This window comes from Geotrypetes seraphini, chromosome 17, assembly GCF_902459505.1.
Source record: "Geotrypetes seraphini chromosome 17, aGeoSer1.1, whole genome shotgun sequence".
Lineage (NCBI taxonomy): Eukaryota > Metazoa > Chordata > Amphibia > Gymnophiona > Dermophiidae > Geotrypetes > Geotrypetes seraphini.
Genome location: NC_047100.1, coordinates 43,845,690 through 43,865,872, shown reverse-complemented (window position 1 = coordinate 43,865,872; position 20,183 = coordinate 43,845,690). Strand labels below are relative to the sequence as shown.

General features: G+C 41.9%; 1 protein-coding gene across 6 annotated transcripts in view; it reads right to left on the bottom strand.

Annotated features, from left to right (window-relative positions):
• Positions 1-4,335: 4,335 nt before the first annotated feature.
• The window catches only part of HEMK1 (HemK methyltransferase family member 1), a 99,581-nt gene continuing 83,733 nt past the window's right edge, over positions 4,336-20,183 (bottom strand). For 4 of the 6 annotated variants that reach the window (XM_033926114.1, XM_033926117.1, XM_033926115.1 and 1 more), the window contains exons 8-11: positions 11,001-11,103; positions 8,807-8,902; positions 7,120-7,233; positions 4,336-4,508 (exon numbers count right to left, since the gene is read on the bottom strand). In XM_033926114.1, the coding sequence (XP_033782005.1) occupies positions 4,451-4,508; positions 7,120-7,233; positions 8,807-8,902; positions 11,001-11,103 (371 nt within the window). In that variant the 3' untranslated portion in view covers positions 4,336-4,450. Of the gene's footprint in view, positions 4,509-7,119; positions 7,234-8,806; positions 8,903-8,943; positions 9,878-10,919; positions 11,104-20,183 lie in introns of those variants that run through there. The other 2 variants (XM_033926118.1, XM_033926119.1) reach the window with 2 other exon arrangements.

Sequence of the window (20,183 nt, the reverse complement as noted above, 5' to 3'; positions counted from 1 at the left end):
AGCTATGTACCAAAGCTAAACACAGGGTTTCCTAATGCATGCAGGTGCTTTTTCTGTCCGTAGTGGGCTCACAATTAGAGAATGACACGGTGACAAAATTCATCACCGTCCCCGTCCCCGTAGATAACCGCGGGAAACCATCTTCATGTCATTCTTTAAGGAGAGAGGGAAGAATCAGAGTATGAATGGCCACAACCACTGACCCGCAAGCTTTGCTTTGAAGAATGCTGGTGTAGAAGGACCGAGGTTGAAATAGACACTAGAAAATGACATGGGATTATTTCCTGCGGGGACGGGGACAGTGATGAATTTTGTCACCGTGTCATTCTCTACTCACAATCTAAATTCTGGGGCAATGGTTGGTTAAGTGACTTGCCCTTGGTCAGAAGGTCCCCGTTGCACTAATCATTAGATTACTCCTCGGAATGCAAATGGGTTGTGTGCACAAGGCAAAGAATGTCAGATGTGTGCGCACCCAGGTTTGCACTAGCAGCAGCTCTAGTTTTGTGCAAAAGAATCAGCACCTGGCATTGTACGCACATGTGCTGGAACGGTTTACTTAGCAATATCAACATTATGTGCAGAATAGCATTTCAGCATAAGCACAGACGCATGGTCAATCAGCTCCAAGTGTCTATACGCAGCTTTTGCAAATGCTGAATTTGTGAACAAGTCAACATTTCTTTATTCTAGCATACCTCCGTTCTCAGCTCCTCCCTTTTCAAAAAAGTTGTGGGTCATCATAGTGCTGACTGAAGAAGGATGTGCTAACACTTTACTCTTCCTTAGACCTCGTATTAAAATCCTAGCATTAAAAAACCCTGTGCTCAGCCTTCAGGGCTTCTGCACGCTTCTCTGCATCTATGATGAATAGCAAATATTTTTATTACCATGGGATTTAAATGAACTCTGCACTAATGTCTACCTCACGCTTTATACACAGACCGGCCGATATTCAGCCCAATTTGGCAGGCCAGGAATGGCTCCTGGCCGGCCAAATAGCTCTTAGTCAGCTATCTATTGATATTCAGCGATAGATATCTGGTTTGGCAGATAGCCAATCACCACTAATATGCAGTGGCTTGCCAGCTAAGACACGTGGCCAGACCAATCTAAAAATCAAGTCTCTCTCTGGTTTCTAGGCCTTAGGAGGTCAGCTGCTGCGTATCGGCTTAGCTGGCTAAGTCCGTGGTGGCAAACTTTACTCCGGAAATTCAATGCTGGTGGCTGGATATGACCCCAGCATTGAATAACTGGGATTGCCGCCGACCACAGGAGGTATCCAGGCTGCCACCCATGGTCTGAATATCGAGGCCAGTGAGTTTTCATGCGCACAACTCATTTTTACATTGGGGCGCTCTATTTCATTGGCCTCTCAACTGTGTTATCTCTAAACTGAAGAGCCCTAATCGGTCCAGCCTTTCATCATCAGAGAACCGTTAACATTCCCTTTATCATTTCCGTTGCACTTCTCTGTATCTCCAGCTCTATATGTCTTTTTGAGATAGGATGACCAGAAACTACAAACAGTATTTAGGAGTATTTAGCTTGCCCTGGGGATCCATACAGAGACAATAATTTCTTTCCAAATAATTTCTACCATTTTATTTATTTTTCCAACTGCTTCCACATACTGAGCTGAGGATTTCAATCTGTTATCCACAACTCCAAAATCCTTTGCCTGGATGGCGATTCCTAATATGGAATTTAGCATTCTGTAAGTATACTTAGAATAGTTTCTCCCAATGCACATTACTTTGTAGTTGTCCACGTTGAGTCCTTTTACTATAGCTTAGCATGTGTTAATTCCGTTAGTATGTTACATGCTAAGAAGTCCATTTTATACCTATTGAATTTTTAGCATGCGCTAGAAAAAGGCCTATAAATTTCATTTGCCATTTTCAAGTCCATTTCTCCAGTCTCTCAGGGTCCTTCTGCAGTTTCTCACAGTCTGCTTGTGTTTTAGCACTTGGAATATTTTTATGGTTATCTGCAAATTTCATCAACTCACTCTTTGTTCTCTTTCAAGGGAGGTGATCCCTTATTTGGCAGACTGACAGCCCCCTCCAAGCAGTGCATTCTGAGGCACCACTAGGGGTTATGCGGATGTTTTTCAAGATGGCAGATGGAAGAGAAGAATGCAGCAATATAACTGATCCAGAGGGGCCAGCAGCATGGACACTCTTTGGTTGAAGACTCTTTGTACTCAGGGGTCTGAGATTCACTGACTCACTAGAGAATTATTTCAGGGTGAAAGCAGGGGTCTGGGGCCCACTGAGCCTCCAGAGAATTTTTGTGATATGGGGATAAAGGGCAGGTGATGAAAGAGTGGATCAGAGAATCTGGGTTTCTGTTTTAAAATGTCTTACTTCCTGTCAAGAATTGTTTTTATAAATTGTACATGATAAGATCACTGGCAAAGACACGCAAACCAGCAGCAATAAATATCCCAATTCATTCTCTCGTAATTTCCAAATTACATTATTGCAACTCTTTGCTAAAAGGTATCTCACAGAAAGAATTGAGACATAGCAATAAAAATCATTACAAATTCAAAAAAAATTTGACCATGTTACACCTCTCTTGAAAAATGCACATTGGCTCCCGATCACACATAGAATAACGTATAAAATAGCCCTAACAATCTTCAAAAATCAGAGCTTCAAATCTACTAGCCTTTCTAGATAAGCTATTAATGCCTTACAATACATTGAAATCTCTGAGATCAAACGAACAACACCTCTCTTTGAAGGTCATCAACTGACATCTTTTCGATTACCCTCCCCCAAATATGGAATTTACTACCTATACTTACGAGAGGAATCCTCATTAGAAAGATTTAAAAGTTCACTGAAGAGTTTCTCTTCAGACATTTTTGGAAACTAATAAGTCAGCTGATCGGCAATCATTCTTAGATTTTAAACTTAGCCCTCAATTTTTTTTTCCACCATCCCGATGTTATTACCTTATATGTCTTATGTCCTATTATGAATTGTAGTTTCTCCCTCTCTCCTTTTGTATCTGTTCATTATTTTTGTTCTGTTTTGAACATATGATATTATTTATATTACTGTATTCCTTATTTTACTTGTAAATCGCTTAGAAATAATGATAAGCATTCAATCAAATTTTAATAAAACTTGAAACTTGAGCCAATCCCTGTTCATGCACTAACAGAAAGGGAGACATTTTAATCCTGAGACAGTACTATTTTTAAGGCAATGGTAATCTACATGCCATTAGTTTACTGCATTGAGAATAGAAATATTTTTTCAGTGCATGACATAGGCCCTCCAATCATCTTTAGCCAAATCCTTCATCTATGAAACGTCATTGTTGATCGAGTGGGTTGGTCAACAAGGTACTTCCACTGCTTGGGTTACAGTGCCACCTAGTGATGCTGTAATTACATACTGGTCAACTGAGCTCTTTTTCTGTTGGTCCCACTGTTGTAGTTACTAAATTTGTTGGGGAGTCCACCCAATGGCTTATGGAGACAGAAAAACAGGCACCAGAAGCTAGGCAAACATTTTTCAAAGTTTATTATTAGCCTTCAACATAAATAATTACAGATCGACATTAAATCATCAACATTTGCTTTCAGAGTAAAATTTTCAAAAATATTGTCATGGCTTCAGATCCTTTGGCAAGAGAAACCACACATGTTCACAGTAAAAGGGGTAAAGATCTCCTCTGAAAGCAGACGCTGGGGAAGAGGAATCAGACAAGGGAGGAGTGACAGACCTCCTGAAATCCTTTTGCTTTAGGAGTAGGTCATCTCCATCCTGTCTCCACCAACCGCTGCCTTAGTTTCAAGAGATAAACTGGACAGTGGACTAGGGAGTGCCGGAGAAAAAATAACAGCAAGGAAAATAAAAATCCCAAGTAAGCAAAAAGGTAACATGAAAAAACACAGAAATCGTTCCAAACTGCAGTGAATTCTTAAAATTGTGGCTAGTGCAGCTTTAGTGTTTACAGTTTTTCAGTGGCCTACTTGCTCTGTGTTTTCTCATTCTGGATAATGGTGTTAGGCTAAGTTACTGTCCTGGAGACTGGCAGTTTAACTTATAAAGAGATCTTGGCTTCATTTCTCAGAAGCCTATGGAGTAAGTAACAGAGCAGTTGTTGTGAACAGATTCCCGGGAGGGACTGCCAGTACTGCGGCCATGCAGACATCTGTCATTGATATTCTGATGTCAGAAAACAGGTGCCCAAATTAGTGCCATGGCTTCCAGTTAATCTGGCTAAGCTGATCCAGATCTGGATTTGCCTCCATACATGTACAGACTCTGAACTTGTTTTGAAGAACTAAAACTAAAAGACCAAGATACCGTCTATATGGATCGCATGACAACTGTGATCAATGCTCAAGTACAAAGGAGCTATTTATTTGTATTTAGTTCACTTTTTTTTTTTTTAGTCCCTTGCTGTTGTCTCAAGGCCGAAGAAATCAGTCTCTGGCACTGCTGCCTGGTACTTTCCCCTTCCGAAGATGTAGAAACCGTGGTCTGTTGAGAGAAGGACACACCACCTCAGTATGCAGACTTTGCTTATACATCAAAAATTAATTGTGTCAAATTTTGATACTGTATATCCAAAAGCCAAGATTCTGCAAACTCATTATCCATACATCTTTAGAAGTAAATAAGAGAACCCACTGAAAAGAATATGCAGGCATGGTCACTGTGTTGTAACAATAGCTTAAAGCATGCTACACAATTAAATTCCTATAGTGGGATACACAGATGCTAGAAGCTGGGTAAGGATGACAGGTACCCAAAACAACACAGATGCTAGTGGAACCTAAAGACTCAAAGGTTTATTTAAACTGTAAGCTTTCAAAGACAAGAGCCTATTTCCACCAGATGTATGCAAGTTCACAAAGGAGTTGATAGAGAAGATGGATGAGGAGAAAGAGAATACAAAGTACAGAAAGTATATACTCCTTTGACGCATGACCAAGCGACCTGTCCTCAAAAACTTATGATTCAATAAATCTGTTGTCCTATAAGTTAGGTGCCATCAACCTCTCTCTCATATTTGCAATCACAGCTCAAGTCCTGTGTTTGGGGGCTGAATGACAAGAAATGGACAGTGCTTTATAATCATTCTTAAGCATATCATGATTAGAAGGTTGATTAGAAGGATTCGAAGGATGTTAATGGACCAAGAACTGATCAAGAAATAAGCATATCATGATTAGAAGGATGATTAGAAGGATTAGAAGGATGTTATTGGACCGAGAACTGATCAAGAAATAAGGGGAGGATGAGTTCTCTGAATGAGAAGATACATTTTCAGCCACCCCTGAATTGACCTCTGTCCTTGGGTTTCTTTAGTTAATGGCTCTATCTCAGACATGAAGATGTATGGATTTGGTTATACAACTGAGAGAAATACATACAATTTGTTAATTTGAAGAGTCCTTTTTTTTGCTTTGCTTGTAAGAGTTTCTCACCATAGGTTTGACTTTATGTAGTCTGTATTTTTTCCTTTTAATTTTTTATGTGCTTATTTCCCTCTTAAGCCTGGGGGGGGGGTCATATGATTTAGTTTTTTCTCAATTTTTGTACTGAGCACATGGAGTAATTGGAGTACACATTGTGGAGACTAGTCTTAAGGAATCAACACTCCTTTTATAACACTTTTTTCAACACCTAAATCTGTGAACATTTTAAAAGCTATAAAGACATAGATGAGGCAACCTCCTGGACACTATAAAACGTTTCAGATAAGTAGTAGTTTCTTACGCTTATCAGGACCATAATGTAAATTGATTTTTGTTGCTGAGGTATCAATAATACCTTTGTATTCAGCTTTTGTGTTGAAATGAAATAAGTTGAAAATGAACAACAGTGGGAATGTTCACTGGTCTTCAACATATGACCTTTAAGTTAGAGTATGAGCACACTCATATATATATATATATATATATATATATATATATATATTTCAGATACATTGAGAGAAGTTGGCCTAGGGATTAGAGTCCCCTGGTACAAAGGCTCATGGTTCAAATTCCAGGTCTCAATAGAGAGTAAAAAACCCCCAATTTTTCTAAAAAATTTTCTTCTAAATTCATAAAATCATTTTATTTAGATTTTCATTTTATTGTTTAAGTATGTTTTTTTAATTGATTAGTTTTGAGCAAAAGATTTTAAGGGATATATAAATTATCCCCTCTTTACAAAGCTATGCTAGCATTTTTAGTGCCGGCTGGGGTGGTAACAGCTCAGATGCTCACAGGAGGGTATTAATTTCCAATTTTTTGTATAGTTTGTAACGTTCGTTTAAGCGCCAATACTTCAATTAATACATATATATTTAGCGCTGCTGTCCTAGCGACTTGAGGATCATCATCAAGTTTTCATGGCAGAATAGAAAAGTAGATTGCCGGGTCTTTCTTCTGCGCAGTATAAATTTGATGTTGTTGCATCAAACGCGATCCTCCACCTCCAACACTGCCCTTCTGCTGCTGCCCAAATGGGTGGTGCATCGTTAGTCTGACATCTCCGCTGAAATCTGTCCACCTTGTGAGACTCTGCTGGGAGTGAAACTACCGACAGCATGGCTTTCAGTTTCTCAAATGCGTGCAAGCCCCAGTGGCATGACAAGCCCTTGTACCATGACTGGGGGGGGGGCATCTATATAGGTAGTAGTGCTGAATGTAAGAATAATGTGGTCAACCATGCTGACAATATCCATTTGAATTAGGTATGTTAAGCAGACAGCTATCCTGCTGAATAGCATTGCTATCTGGATAATAATTTGGCCTGTGAACATATAACTTCTTTTTAATAGTGGGCTGATTATTTTTATCTTTGAGGACCAGACCTAGATCATTAGTGGAATGCATATGATCCATTTACTTGTCCTCAAGTTCACATTTGTTGATGCCAGAAACCAAAGCCGAATTTTGGTAACTCTGGAATTAAATAACAGTAGGTGCTGCAAGTGAGGATTGAAATTCATTGTCAGTGCTTTCCTTGAAAATCTGGCAGAGAGAATCTATATTGTAAATGTCAGAAGTACTTGGTATTTTTCTGTATTTTCAATTATTCTATAACTGCATCATTTAGAAATCGACAAGAAGGGAAGAGGCATTTAAAGGTGACCTACTTGCCACAAAAGTCTTTGTGGGTAGCAATGAGACTAAGGTCCAGATCAGGATGGATTTGAAGCCACTGTGCAACCATCTCTGGGTGCCTTGGATCCACTTCAAGAAAGACATCTCTAATAGGAAGAGAGAAAGAGAATAATAAATCATCAACTCTGAAACACCTACGGACTAATTAGAATAACCTAGGATTCAAGCAAGGAGAGTCACAAAGTATAGTATATTGCAGAGCTTTAGGATGGAAATTCCCCAGAGCCACAGGAAATTTCCAGGAATATAGAGAGACATTCTTTAGATGCCAAATTGGAAGGCCAAAGTATTCTATCTTACAGTTATGCTGACGATATAACAATGCTAATTCCAGTTTTTCCAATGTTCATTTAGAGAGAGAAATCATTCAAACTGGATGTCTGCAAAAACCAAGAATGTTGCTTATTGATAACTCTTCCAAAATCAGCCCTGAAAATATTATAGTGAATAAAAATAGAATATCATTTTTTTTCACTCATAAAACTACTGGGTTTCTATTTAGATGCCAACTTTTCTTTGAAACCACAAGTCAATTCATTAGCTCAAAGGGCCATCATATTCGAAAATATTTTGAAGTTGATGAAGCCTGGAGGAGAGAGACTCTCACAGACACAGTATCTGGCCTATCATGTGCCATGGAGGAAACACGTACAAGTGCTCGCCTTTGGCCATGGCTGGACCAGAGTGTCCAGACCTGCGTTTCTGGGCTCGGATCTTTGACTGAAGAATTGGTCCTGCTGTCGCCATCAGAATGAATGTTGGACAACTCCAGCACCAAACAATGGATGGGAAGGCTGCTGCAGACAGCGTCCTTTCGCCCAGATCCAGTGTCTGTCTGCTGAGGAAATCAGCCTAGACGTTGTCCACTCCGCTACATTGGAGGCGCCTGAAAATGAAACTCTGCCATAATGAATAGTAAGCAGGCCTCCAGATACAGCTTGCAGAAGGAAAAACTGGAGGGGGGCAGCAGAGCCTTCTGGTGAAGGAGGAGGGATTCAGAAGCTGGAGTGGATTCCTTCTGCACGGCTTGCAAGCAAGGGGATAGTACCCATCCATCCGTTCGTCCAGAATGACATATCTATTGCACTAGAAATGCAATCTGATACAGTTCCAGTCTATAAGCCTAATATATATTTGCTGCTTTTGTAATCTCTTCTCAGCAAATAATCATTAGCTGTTCTAATCTAATCTGGGCTCTTATAGACTGTCTAATCTCTAACGAGGTTCTGAACAGTTTACAAATAAGAAGCCAATGCATTTGTTGGAAATTTCCATTTAAAAAGTACTAAATCATAATCTTCACCTTTCAAATATCTATTTTGAGTTATCCTCAATAGTATCTTTTGTATGTTTGTTTGCCAAATTTGCTAATTATTATTATCTTATAAGAAATAATACATGTATTTCCACCTGGGCATATTCCTTCTTGTGTACAGACACCATAGGAAAGTCTAGGGCCAAATATAGGTGCATTATACTTCCAGGAAGCAAGTCTAAAGTACTGTAATTATTGATCTGAGTGATTTTCTGACCCCCCAATGCACCTACAGGACCCATTGTCATGCAAGGAAGTCCAAATGGATTTTGTTAATAAACAAGCCTTATTTTACCAAGTTGTAACTGTTCTGGTCAAATCTGGACCAAGGGAAGAATACTTACCCATAAGACTTCAAGAGATGAGGTGTGGCAGACAGGATCCCTATGATGATCTGCATCCCATCTTCTCCACCATCAAGAGCCACGGGGTCTTCATAGCTGAGACAAAATATATATGCATTCAGTATACACAGACAACATATTGTACATAATACACTGAAACCAGAAGTTACATCAAAGAGGAACTCGGCAGAAGGAAGGCCTCAGAGCAGGCATCTGAAGATTCTTCATCATGGCGTGGCTGGTTCCTTCAGGTAAAATAGGCATGAGGGGAGCTGGAGAGGAGATACTGGCCCATTGGGGGGAGGGGGGGTTGCCGCTGCACACATGGGAAGGGGCTGCTGGAATTATGGGGAGGGGATTCTGCTGTTATGTCCCGTAGTGGTGGTGATGGCAGGGTGCTGGCAGGTTGGTTCCCGAGCTGAAGGGACCCATGGTGGGGGTGGGGGGGTGGGGGGTGTGCTGGCTGGCTCCAGAGCTGGAGCTTAAGTGAAGGGTGGTGCTGGATCTGGTTTAGGAGCTGGCAGGGGGAGAGGTGCTGGACCTATCGAGGGGAGGATGGTGTTCATGATTAGTGTAAGATGCATCATTGCCTGGTTGTTGAAATAGCTTTTCTTATTTTGTTTCATTCCCTTTTCATTGTTTTTTCTGTTTACTTCTGCTCTTTCTCCCCCTGGTGGACATTTGGATTCTGGTACAGTATTTTCTTTTTCATATATTACTGCAGTGTTCTTCAATGCAAGGCCTGGGGGCTAGTGGGCCAGTCCTTGGAAACCTCTGGGGCAGCCCTTGTCATCATTCTGGCTTTTTAAAATGTTACTCTAATGAAGCTCATGATAGAAAAGGGAAAATAGGTAAGAGGAAAAGTCACATGCTTGAAAGACAAGAAATTTCTCAGTAGATGAAAAGAATGTATTTGGAAATGCTCACTTACTTGAGGATACCTCTCAAAAAGTTTTAAGGCAGGTTGGTGGGGGAATTTGAAGTGTCACGGCCTCGCATGGAAAGATATTTGACGGCTCTCCTTAAGCTCATTAACCTCCTTTTGTGACAACACTTTATGATTATTATTATTATTATAACTATATGCGCTGTACTTTCATCATATATCTTAAATCTTTCCTAGCTGTATCATTGTATCCTTCTTTGTTATGTGGCATCTTTAAGTTCTGGTTTTATGGATTGTATTAATGAAAATTTCAATAAAGTCTCTTTGAATACGACCACTGTACTACCTTTGTTATTTTGTGAAATTTGCAATAAAACAAAATACATAGCATTGAATGTGTTGGGGGTTTTTTTGTGTACAGTATTTACAAATCCTAGAAAGGGACTTTTAAGAAACATTCATAAAATGCACTAAATGGAAATATGCTATATTCTGTTGGTGTGTGATGATTACAAGGTTGTCTGGTATTCTTTTGGGACACCTTTCACCTTTCATGCATATTTCATATGATATTTTTTGTAGCTAAATATTAGAGGGTTTTTTTTCCCCCTTTGATTTAAACATGATAGGAGTAAAACAAATGGTCATAAGGGGGATGGTTGTAGAAGAAATTGGTTCCAATACAGATAAGGGTAGATAAGAGTATGGAAAGAGTATAGATAAAAACAAGGGGGCTATAGGGCTAAATCAAGATAACATGACAGGTCATGGACCTGATGGGCCGCCGCGGGTGCGGACTGCTGGGCGCGATGGACCTCTGGTCTGACCCAGCGGAGGCAAATTCTTATGTTCTTATGTTCATATAGGGTGCAATTTTTAAACTCTCTGCATAGCATCAAAGTCCATGGGTGCTTTTACTTTGAAAATCTCCTATGAAAAATATTTCCACACACACTTCCATCTCCTTATGGCAGGATTACTTTGCAACCAAAACCCATGTATTAGTGAAAATATAAAAGTATGTGCATTATCACCATCCCTGCCCAAGAAGCATTCCTCTTCACCCCAGATCCTGGTAGCAGGGCATGTGTTACCCAAAATCAGGGTGGGCAATTTTCAGGCAGCCAATTAACATAAGGAAAATTTACTTTGGAAAGTGCCCTCATAGCTAGTATTTATAAGAAAAAGGGATGGCTGTATATAGACAGATAGATTAAGAATAATGATAAATTAAGCGAACAGATATGTGGATGAAAGACAGGAGTGAGAGAAAAGGTATGACAGTCAGCATGGGCAACATATAAGTACCTGAGAATCTCTGGGGCCAGGCTGGCTATATCATCCTTGAAGATGTAAGGCGGGTTACTGACTATAATGTCTACCAGGTTGTGGCGGAGCAGGAAATTATGATCTGGAAAAGAAGCTAGATGTGAAATTCACCTTCACAATCATTGACTCCTAATATAACAATTGGGAGCCCATATACCTGACAAAATCAAATCTATACATTGTTATACCAGGGTACCATTTATATCACAGTGATAGTGTGAATTAAATTGGTGGACGGGTAGTGCTATATGTTAAAAAGATTGTGAGCCTACCAGGACAGATAGGGAAAATGCTTCAGTACCTGACATTAATTTGATTAGATAATCTTGATAGGCGGTATATAAATACCTAAATTAATTAATAAATAAAAAAACGGACCTTCAGTCAAATAGAATTCAAGTTCTACAGGAAAAAGGCATAACTTAAATTCCATGTGTAAAGGAGAAAAAAAAAATAGTGATGGCCCGCATCATGGGGTATTCTACCATATGTCTGGCCAGAATAACTACTACTACTACTGTTCTTGGTTCTGTTCTTTTTAACATTTTTATAAACAATATTGCTGAAGGGTTGTCGGGTAAGATTTGCCTCTTCGCGGATGATACCAAAATCTGCAGTAGAGTAGACACACCGGATGGTGTGAATAACATGAAGAAAGACCTGGCGAATGGTCTGAAATTTGGCAGCTAAAATTTAATGCTAAGAAATGCAAGGTCATGCATTTGGGCTGCAAAACCCCCAGGGAACGGTACAGTTTAGGGAGTGAAGAGCTTATGTGCACGACACCTCCTAAACTGTGCTGTTCCTTCAGGTTTTTGTGGCCCAAATGCATGACTTTTCTTAGCATTAAATCTTAGCTGCCAAATTTCAGACCATTCCTCAAGCTTCACTAGGTCTTTCCTCATGTTTTCCACACCTTAAGGGGTGTCCGCTCTATTGCAGATTTTGTTATCTGTGCTTTATCCCAGGAAAAGCAGGCAGCAAATTCTCACATATGGGACTCCCTAGCTGAAACCTAAAGGGTTAGAGCAGTGGTTCCCAAACCTGTCCTGGGGGACCCCCAGTCAGGTTTTCAAGATATCCCTAATGAATATGCATGAGAGAGATTTGCATACCTGCCACTTCCATTATATGCAAATCTCTCTCATGCATAGTCATTAGGGATATCTTGAAAACCTGACTGGCTGGGGGTCCCCCAGGACAGGTTTGGGAACCACTGGGTTAGAGAGTAGTTGGCATCTAAACAGAGAATAACGCTTATAGAACTGCTTGGCCAAATCGACTATCTCGTCGGGATTGATTCTCCAAACAGTAGTGAGATTTGAAGGTATGAATTTTATTTATTTAAAAACCTTCTAGCCTGGTTAAATCCTAAGCGGAGAAGGGTTCCATGTAAACAGCAATTGAACATGAGTCAATAGCGAGCGCCGTTCGGAAGGTACGGGCGATGGCCTCCGTCGCCCTCGGCTGATCGAAAGGGAGTCGGGTTATGTTCATAATCACATACATAAAATACATATAAATACCATATAGAGGGTGATTTTTTATTATGTAACATCCCAATGAAAGGCTTAAGAGATTGCAGTTGCTCCAGAACACAGCGGCTAGACTGATCCCTCGCAAGACCAGGTTTGAGAGGGCCAGTCCAATACTGGCGGAGCTGCACTGGGTTGACAGTTATCAGTAGAATCCAATTTAAAGTCGCATGTATTGTCCACAAGACCATATATGGAAAAACTCAACTGGGCTAACATCGGCCAATCAGGTCACGCATTCCTTCTACAATTCAAGAAAAACCCAGCGCTGCAAACTGCCTCTTCCCTCTCCTCATCAAATCCAGAAACCCCCCCCCCCACACACTCTTCGAGTCTACCTTCAAGTTCCAAGGTCCCAAGATTTGAAATTGCCTTCCAGCCTCCCTGCGACAGATCCCTTCCTATTTTCAGTCCAGGAAATCACTAAAGACACATCTGTTCTCACTGTAATCCAAGACATGAACTCTATGTTAACTGATCCTTGATGTTACTATTATGAATCCTTATTAATCTTATGTAAGCTGCAATGATTCCTTGCTGATAATTGCGGGGTATAAGAAACAGTATGGGATGGGGTCATCCTCATCTTTAATCTGGAGGAATTACTTTGGTTGATGTTTTTCCAACAGATGGTGGTTTAGGAAGGCTAACAACAGTTCCCTCTCTTTCCTCTGATACCATTCACTGGTGTACCAAAACTATAGCCATAGGACTAGGGGGTCAAGAACACAAAAACTGCACAGAATAGCAGGAGGTGTTACGGTCAGGGCTGGTATACAGAGTGATTGATAATAACATCGTAAATGACGGTCCATCCAGTCTGACCATTATTTATATCCTTTAAAAATTAATGATTAAATTAACTTGTCTCTAATTTAATAAGCTTCTGTGATAAAAATGTTTAATTTCTTTTAAATTGCTTGTTTATATTTGCCGTTTCTAGATACGTCCACCATTAATGTGGGCTAGAAAAGAGTCAATTTGTGATTATATTTGTGAGTTGTAAATTCTTGTTTTCTTATTTTGATCCTGTAATTAAAATGGAAATTTAATTTGAAAAAAAAAAAAATTATTGTCTCTTCTTTGATATTTCTGGGTCATAGACTGTAAAGTCCACCTGGTCTTGTCCTAGGTTCCAACTGCTGAAGTTGCCACCTAATCAAGCCATTGTGACATCACTGCTGAAGTTGGCTCTTAGGCATTGGTGGATTGAGGCATTATGACATCACAATCTCAGTTCTGGAACGTTGCTACTCTTTGGGTTTCTGGCAGGTAACATAGTAAATGACGGCAGAAAAAGACCTGAACGGTCCATCCAGTCTGCCCATTAGTTATTCCCATTAAAAACACATGATTAAATTAATTTGTCTCTTCTTTGGTATTTCTGGGTCATAGACTGTAAAGTCCACCTGGTCTTGTCTTAGCTTCCAAATGCTGAAGTTGCAGTCCAAGCTCACTCCAGCCTATCCAACCATCCTGTTTGCAGGATATCTACACTTCTCCCTCCGGATTCGCGGTTTTGATTATTCACGGTTTTTAGCTTGCTGGCTCCTCCCCCCAAATTACATCAGCTTGCATAGAGAAATTGCTGATTCTAAGCTTTTACAGAGAAAATCAATGATTCCCGGCACTTTCTTCACCGTGTTTTGCCTCTCCTTCAGGAACAGGCCAGGTCTCCCACCATGTTATTCGCGGTTTCACCATATTCACAATGGTTTTTAATAGAAAACAGCGAATAACATGAAAAAGTTATTCACGCTTTTTCTGTATTTGCGGTTCTGTTAATCCCCTATCACAGCGAATACAAAGGGAGAAGTGAACCATAAAAGTCTGGCCAGTGCTTGGGCATCAGAGCTGAGATGCAGAATGAGTGTTGAATGGGATTCACAACCGAGTTGCCCAATGTGCAGTGTGTACGGTTTATGGCTGAAGCGCACAGTAAATACGTGAAATTCAAATTGAAATGCACAGGACTGAGGTTGTGTCAAAGTTCAAAGAGCACCACCTGTACGGTTATTGACCCTGTTCACCTCTTTCCATGGCTGACTTTCCCAAGACATAAACATTAACTAGATTCACCCAGTTCAAGAAAAGAAACAAATATTGGCACACTGTTTTTCCTCTCCATGCCTTGCCCTAGGCAAGTTTATCTCTAACCTCTCAGTACAAAGCAAAGAAAAGCTCAGCAGAGTCATCACAGCTTCCTACAGATTACCAGGGAAAGCAATTTCAGTGAACTCTGAGCTGTCAGAGATAACCCCCTTGCTTCAAAGACAACCGCTTTATCAAGGCAGTTAATAAATCCCAATATATAAACAAACAAGCCTGCCAGCGCAGTTTTCAAGGAGACAATGCAGCATCACAGTCATACCAAAGGCTGTACAAGCAGTGCAGTCCAACAGCGCCCAAATATGGAGGGGGGGGGGGTTCCTCCAAACTTACTCTTGTCTCCTAGCCCAGTGTTCTTCAATCACCGGTCCATGGACCAGTGCCGGTCCACAGAAATTTCCTGCCGGTCCACAGGGCCAACATGTGCATCAGGCCCAAAACAGTGTTCTTCAACCGCTGGTCCACGGTACGATCGATGTGGCGTTATCTTCGAGCCAGCTCCCTCTTCCTCACTGATTCAGTGCACAAAGCCACGGGCAGTGGCCCCTACGGGCATCCTGCGCCTGAACCGGAAGCCTTCTCTCGGACGTTGCAACGTCAGAGGGAAGGCTTCCAGATGAGGCATGGGACTTGCAAGGTGCAATTAGTACTATTATGGGGGCAGGGTCTGGGGTGGACATTGGGTAGAGAGGGGCGGGGTCTGGCCTACGACTTGGCCCAGTGTTCTTCAGATGCCGGTCCACAGAATAATTTTTTTATTTCTGCCGGTCCATAGGTGTAAAAAGGTTGAAACACACTGTCCTAGCCCACCATTTTTTCTCATTGGCAGTAGTAAAGTAGCTGAAGCAGGGATGTCACTGGATGAGGGGAAGGGGTAAAACGCGGACCTCACTGATCTAAAAACCACACGTCCTTAAAAATCTGAGGTCCGTGCATTGACATGTCCGCCTTCACTTTCCTTTCAGCTCAGCTCAGGCCCCCGGCTCCCTCACGGACCTCACGGATCTGAACTGCACGTCACATCCTTAAAAATCCGAGGTCCGCGCCACTTTTGAGGTCCGTGCCACTTTTAGTCTCTGGCTCTGACAGAGCTCTATGACAATTTAACTCTGACGGATCCTAATGCTTTTCCCTCCCTATGCTAGGATCCGTCAGAGTTAAATAGTCAGAGCCAGAGACTAAAAGTGGCAGGGACCTCAAAAGTGGCGCGGACCTCGGATTTTTAAGAACATAAGAACATAAGAACTGCCATCTCCGGATCAGACCTTCAGTCCATCAAGTCCGGCGATCCGCACACGCGGAGGCCCTGCCAGGTGTACACCTGGCGTAATTTATAGTCCACCATATCCTTATATGCCTCTCTTAAGGAGATATGCATCTAGTTTGCTCTTGAAGCCTAGGACGGTCGATTCCGCAATAATCTCCTCTGGGAGGGCATTCCAGGTGTCAACCACTCTCTGAGTGAAGCAGAACTTCCTGACATTAGTCCTGAACCTGTCCCCCCATAGCTTCATTACATGTCCTCTAGTCCGTGTCAAATTGGACAATGTAAATAATCTTCTCTGCTCTATTTTGTCGATTCCTTTCAGTATTTTGAAGGTCTCGATCATATCCCCACGCAGTCTCCTTTTCTCAAGGGAGAACAATCCTAGTGTTATAAGTCTGTCCTCGTATTCCAGTTTCTCCATACCCTTCACCAGTTTTGTTGCTCGTCTCTGCACCCTCTCCAGCAGTTTTATATCCTTCTTTAGGTAAGGAGACCAATGTTGGACGCAGTATTCCAAGTGTGGTCTGACCATTGCCCTATAAAGCGGCATTATAACTTTCTCCGATCTACTCGAGATTCCTTTCTTTATCATGCCCAACATTCTATTTGCCTTCTTTGCCGCTGCCGCGCATTGTGCCGACGGCTTCAGGGTCCTATCTATCAGTACACCCAGGTCCTTTTCTTGTTCACTCTTCCCCAGAGTTGCACCTGACATTGTATACTCGTATTCCTTATTCTTATTGCCTAAATGCATTACTTTGCATTTCTCCACATTGAACTTCATCTGCCATTTCTCCGCCCATGTTTCTAACCGACACAAGTCACTCTGGAGTTTCTCTCTATCCTCCTGCGATCTGATCGCCCGGCATAGTTTTGTATCGTCTGCAAACTTGATGATCTCACTGGATGTTCCTTCCTCCAGGTCATTGATATAAATATTAAAAAGGATCGGCCCAAGTACCGAGCCCTGGGGTACACCACTAGTCACTTTCTCCCAGTCGGAGAACTTCCCATTTATGCCCACTCTCTGCTTTCGGTTTTCCAGCCATTTGCCTATCCATCTTTGTATATCCCCCTCTATGCCATGGCTTTGTAGTTTCCTGAGAAGTCTTTCGTGTGGAACTTTGTCGAACGCTTTCTGGAAGTCCAAGTATATTATGTCCACCGGCTTCCCACTATCAATTTGCTCGTTCACGGTCTCAAAAAATTGGAGTAAATTCGTCAAACATGATTTCCCTTTCCTGAATCCATGTTGACTGGGTTTCATCAAGTCGTGTGCGTCCAAGTGCCGGACTATGCTATCCTTGATCAGTGCTTCAACCATCTTGCCGGGGACAGACGTAAGACTCACAGGTCTATAGTTGCCCGGTTCCCCTCTCGATCCTTTTTTGAAAATTGGGGTGACGTTCGCTATCCTCCAGTCGTCCGGTATCTGTCCAGTTCTGATTGTCAGGTTTGCAAGTTTTTGCAATAACTCTCCGATTTCAACCTTCAATTCCTTTAAGACTCTCGGGTGAATTCCATCCGGTCCAGGGGATTTGTCACTTTTAAGTTTGTCGATCTGATAGTATATCTGGTCTAAGTCCACTTCAACTGTGGTGAGGCTGTCTTCTATTTCTCCTGCAAACACTTTCTCCGCTTCAGGTATTGTTGAGGTGTCCTCCTTCGTAAAGACGGTCGCAAAGAAGGAATTTAGTTTGTCTGCGATTTGTTTATCTTCCTTGATGTACCCTTTTCTTCCCTGGTCGTCCAGGGGTCCCACTGCCTCTTTTGCAGGTTTTTTCCCTTTCACGTATCTAAAGAACGGCTTGAAGTTTTTGGCCTCCTGGGCTATTTTTTCCTCATATTCCTGTTTTGCATGTGACGTGCAGTTCAGAGCCGTGAGGTCCGCGAGGGATCCGGGGACCTGAGCTGAGCTGAAGGGAAAGCAAAGGCGGACTTGTCAATGCACGGACCTTGGATTTTTAAGGATGTGCCATTTTAGATCCGCGAGGTCCGTGTTTTACCCCTTCCCCTGGATGAGCTGCACATAGCTTAGTACAATCCTCTATAATAGTGTTCTTCAACCGCCAGTCCGTGGATCGGTGCTGGTCCACAGGGCCGGCACGACCATCGGGCAGATGACTGTGTTCTTCAGCTGCCGGTCCACAGTGCGATCAACGCGGCGTCTTCGGGCCGGCTCCCCGAGTGCTGCAGTGCACAAAGCCGTGGGAAAAGGCTCCTATGCGCGTCCTCGCCTGAACCAGAAGCCTTCTCTCTGATGTTGCAACGTCAGAAGGAAGGCTTCCAGATGAGGAGCGGGATGCGCACGAGGAGCAGCTGCCCGCAGGTTTGTGCAATGCAGCACTCAGGGAACTGGCCCGAACACGCTGCATTGATCGCACCATGGACCGGCCCGAAGATAACACCGGGAGAGAGGTGGGGGCAGGCTAGAAGGCAAGGCACAGCATGGAGGGAGAGAGACAACGTTAGGAGGAATGCTTTTATTTTTTTAATTTAGTGATTGATTTTATTTTTGAATTTAGTGATTGATTTGCATCTGTTGTCTGTTCAAGAAGAAATGCATTTGTTTCTTTTCCTCTAGGGTTGTATTGCATGCAGAGTCTTGCATTTTAGGGTTTATTTGTAAATATTAGTACTTTGAGTTTTTGGTCCTGCATTTGCATGGGGTTATCTGTTTTCTGGTAGGAATGAATGTTGAGAAGCATACAGCGTGCTTTGTGTAGTTTAATTTTGTGGTTGACCATTACGTGTTGTTAATACGATTATATTGTGTGTATATATGAAAAATGAATGGAAAAAATGGTGTTACAATTAGTGCTATTATGGGGGCGGAGATTGAGTGGAGATGGGCGGGGTCTGGCCCATAACTTAGCCCGGTGTTCTTCAACTGCTGGTCCACGGACTGGTGCCGGTCCACCAAATAATTATTTTATTTCCACCGGTCCATAGGTGTCAAAAGGTTGAAGAACACTGGTCTATAAAACAACAAAAGAACCAGAGGTCCAACTTCGTCTGCAGTGAAAAAACAGACTAGAGCAAACAAACCAAAACTGCAGACTTGTACACGGTGCAGGCAAATTTTATTTTGACAAATAAATCTTAACTAAAAACCTTTTACCAGACAGGGGACCCAACACGGTCCGTGTTTCGGACAAACCTTCATCAGGGGTCCATGGTAATAAAGGTAAAAAGAAATATATCACAAAAAGAAGCCTGGAAAAATAGCGTTTGGTAGCACACCAGTGAATCTCCGAAATGCACTACAAGTTCGTCACAGTGACTGTGACGAACACTGGTCTATAACATTTATTATGAGACTGGATGGACCACTTGGGTCTTTATCTGCTGTCATCTACTATGCTATGTATGTTACTTAAGTATATCTTCTGACCTCTCAGTCTAGCAGGCAAATTATAAGGACATGCTTTGAAATATCAAATGTTTCCTGCGATGCTTTCTGTTATCAAGTATTTGTTGCTTGAAATATTTAAAGTTGGTATATAGAACTGATGGCATATGTTTTGCTGCACAAAGTAAATCAAAGGTGTCGGTCCCAAGCGAATACTTGTTACAAACACCGAGTGAAGTACAAATTCACAATTCTTTACTTTGTTAAACCACATAGATCTGAAGGGTAATGCGGTATACAAATGTTATGTTATGAACTGAGTGGAGAGGTGCAAGATCCTCAAGTACCAGTACTGGGCAGACTTGCACGGTCTGTGTCTTTATATGGCCATTTAGTGGAGGATGGGCTGGGAGGGCTTCAATGGCTGGGAGGGTGTAGATGGGCTGGAGTAGGTTTTAATGGAGATTTCGGCAGTGGGAACCCAAGCACAGTACCGGGAAAAGCTTTGGATTCTTGCCAAGAAATTTAAATTGAATCAGGTTGGGCAGACTGGATGGACCATTCGGGTCTTTATCTGCCGTCATCTACTATGTTACAGACTATGAAAATCAGGCAGAAAGATACAGAAATATTGCCCATCATTTTGGGTGCCTAAAGCTTGATTAAAAACAACTTTCAAGTGCATCTGGATAAGTTGCCTTAAGAACTCCAGAGAGAAGCTCTCTCTGGCACAATGGAAGTACTACTGTGAATATTAGCAGTAAATTTGCAGGACCCCTCCATGCTCCCATCACCCAAAAGGCCTACCTTTAAATGCTCTGGTGGTCTAGTGGCCTCTCTGGGGCAAGAGCCATTCCCTAGTTACTCTTTTCCCTGCCAGATCCTTAACCAAAATGGCT